The sequence below is a fragment of the Loxodonta africana genome, chromosome Y, assembly GCF_030014295.1.
Source record: "Loxodonta africana isolate mLoxAfr1 chromosome Y, mLoxAfr1.hap2, whole genome shotgun sequence".
NCBI lineage: Eukaryota > Metazoa > Chordata > Mammalia > Proboscidea > Elephantidae > Loxodonta > Loxodonta africana.
Genome location: NC_087370.1, coordinates 22,069,936 through 22,072,773, shown reverse-complemented (window position 1 = coordinate 22,072,773; position 2,838 = coordinate 22,069,936). Strand labels below are relative to the sequence as shown.

General features: G+C 39.4%; 1 protein-coding gene across 1 annotated transcript; it reads right to left on the bottom strand.

The window, feature by feature from the left end:
• Positions 1–808: 808 nt before the first annotated feature.
• On the bottom strand, positions 809–2,197 carry LOC135229038 (zinc finger protein OZF-like). The gene has a single exon (XM_064278776.1). It carries the CDS (start codon positions 2,195–2,197, stop codon positions 809–811), a length of 1,389 nt encoding a protein of 462 aa, XP_064134846.1.
• Positions 2,198–2,838: the final 641 nt, after the last annotated feature.

The following is a 2,838-nucleotide window of genomic DNA, read 5'->3' as shown; positions in this document are numbered from 1 at the left end:
CATTTAGTGTGGATTTGAGATTCTTCCATAACTTTTCCTACCTTGATAGCTTAATTATTTTCATCGCTGAATAATACACCATTGCATGGATGTCTCACTATTTGTTTACCCATTTACCTATTCAATGACATTTTGGGTGCTTTCAATTATTGTAATTATGAAGAAAGCTGCTATAAACATTTGTGAGCAGGTTTTTATATGGATATATGTTTTTAACTCATGTGGGTAAATATCTAGGAGTGTTACTGCTGGATCAGAATGGGAGGCCTGTGTTTAGATTTCGAAGGAACTGTCAGCTTGTATTCCAAAGTGGAATTCCCATGGAATACAATTTTTTTCAAAAAACACTCTTAAACTAAATACAAGAAGAGTGCATTTCATTGTATACAAAATAACATCCATAAAAATATTAACAAATATAAAACCACATTTGCTCCTGGCTAGTCCCTACAGGCTTATTTGTTATAGTCAAGGACTTTCCGAAAGGTAAAATTTGGCTTGGACTGAGAAAGTAAGAAACACTGATGAAGACAACCCCATAGTGAAAATGAAACTTTCATAGGCACAAAGGAATTCGAATGACCCCTTCTTGGAGGTAGTACTGCTTTGTTACACACTGAGAAACTTTGTTCTTTTATCACTGACTTTCAGAAATTTGCTGTTTGAAATTACAGAATTAAGAATGAAACACCCCCCTTTTGACAGAGTAGTCTCTCCACAGTGAGATCTTATATGTGATATGAGGTGTGATGAACAAGGAAAGGCTTTCTCACACTCCTGACATTCCTAAGTCCTCCACGATGAGTTTTTATATGTCTTCTGAAGGACGAGAAATCACGAAGGCCTTCCCACATTCCTTACATTGATATGGCCTCTCTCCAGTATGAACTCTTCTATGTGTCACGAGGTCTGAGGACTGGCTAAAGGCTTTCCCACATTGTTTACATTCATAAGGCTTCTCTCCACTGTGAGTTCTTATATGTTTAGTGAGGAATGAGACCTGACTAAAGGCTTTCCCACATTGTGTACGTTTATATGCCTTGTCTCCACTGTGAGTTCTTCTATGATTACTGAGATGTGAGGAACAATTAAAGGCTTTCCCACATTCCTTACATTCATAAGGCCTCTCTCCACTGTGAATTCTTATATGTGAAGTGAAGGTAGAAGAATACTTAAATGATTTCCCACATTCCTTACATTCATAAGGCCTGACAGTGCTATGAATTCTCCTATGCAAAGCGATGGCTGAAGAATACCTAAAGGCTTTCCCACATTCCTTACATTGATATGGCCTTTCTCCAGTATGAATCCTTCTATGTGATATGAGGCCTGAGAACTGCCTAAAAGCTTTCCCACATTGCTTACATTCATAAGGCTTCTCTCCACTGTGAGTTGTTATATGTGTAGTGAGGGTTGAGACCCGACTAAAGGCTTTCCCACATTCCTTACATTCATAAGGCCTCTGCCCATTGTGAGTTCTTATATGGGTAGTGAGGTGTCCTGACTGACTAAAGCCTTTCCCACATTCCTGACATTCATAAGGCCTCTCTCCACTGTGAGTTCGCATATGCTTAGTGAGGTATGAGGGCCATCTAAAGGCTTTCCCACATTCATTACATTCGTAAGGCCTCTCTTCACTGTGAGTTCCTAAATGTGCAGTGAGGGCTGAGGAAAAACTAAAGGCTTTCCTAAATTCCCTACATTCATAGGGCTTATCTCTGTTATAGAAAAGGAGGGATAAAGGGTCACTAGAAGAACTTTCTTTACATTCACCCTTGTGACCTCTCACATGTGTCCAAAAGGACGAGAAACTACAGAAATCTTTCCCATACTCATTACATTTATACTGATTGTCACTAGTGAGTGTTGTCACAGGATTCTTAAGAGTTGTGATACAAATGAAATCCTTCCCACATACCTCACACTTATGGGGTTTCTTGCCACTAAGAGGTCTCATAGGAGTGGTACCACCACAGGCTTCTCTAGATGTAATAAACTGACAGGTATGGTGGTTATGTGATGAGGGATCCATGATGGCTTTTTCACAGTCAGAGCATTCAAAAGGATTTACTTCTGGAGGATTTCTTTTCTGCACGGTAAGATTTGGAACCCGGCTGAAGGTTTTCCCACACGGATTGCCTTCGTTACTTTCACAGAGGTTTTCTACTGTATGAATTCTGTTAAAAACAGGTAACATGTTGGAAATCAATTATGTCCACTTCCTCATTACCAAACAAAGTGAACACGCAGTTTTTGGCTTGACTTCTCTCCTGTTTCATAGCTTAAATCATCTAGCAGAAATACTACCATAATTGTCACTGTTTTTCTAAAATATGAGGCTTTCTGATCATTGTGTGTAAGTGAAATATGTTTCAAATACTCAATGTCTGACACACATTTATGAAAAAGTTGTGAAAATTCCCTGAACACGTAAGTTTACAGCAAAGTTTATACATATACAAATATACATACACATATATATTCATATATGTATGAGTACATATCAGGGCTTCGAACTGGTTCGTATTACTTCAAAAATTGCCAACGTAAATAAGGTCAGTGTTTGCGTTGAATATCTGCTGCCCATCGGATTTAAACCTGTGTTGGAAACACCACAGGGCCCTGAACAAAGATGGCAGGCAATCTCATAGGTTTCAATGCGTGTCGCTCCGCACAGTACTGTGAATAATCCCACCTGCATGGATTCCAAAAAAGTTTCAGGAACCTGCTGCAGAATCCTGAATAGCAGGAGTATGACGAGAAACACACATTCAAAGCAGTGTAGTGGGACACCGTGTTTGTGCAGGGCACCGCCAACTGTTCTCTGCTCAGGTCAAA

Excerpts from the sequence above, each read along its gene's own strand:
- LOC135229038 (XM_064278776.1), bottom strand. The coding sequence starts at position 2,197 with ATGTTACCTGTTTTTAACAGAATTCATACAGTAGAAAACCTCTGTGAA.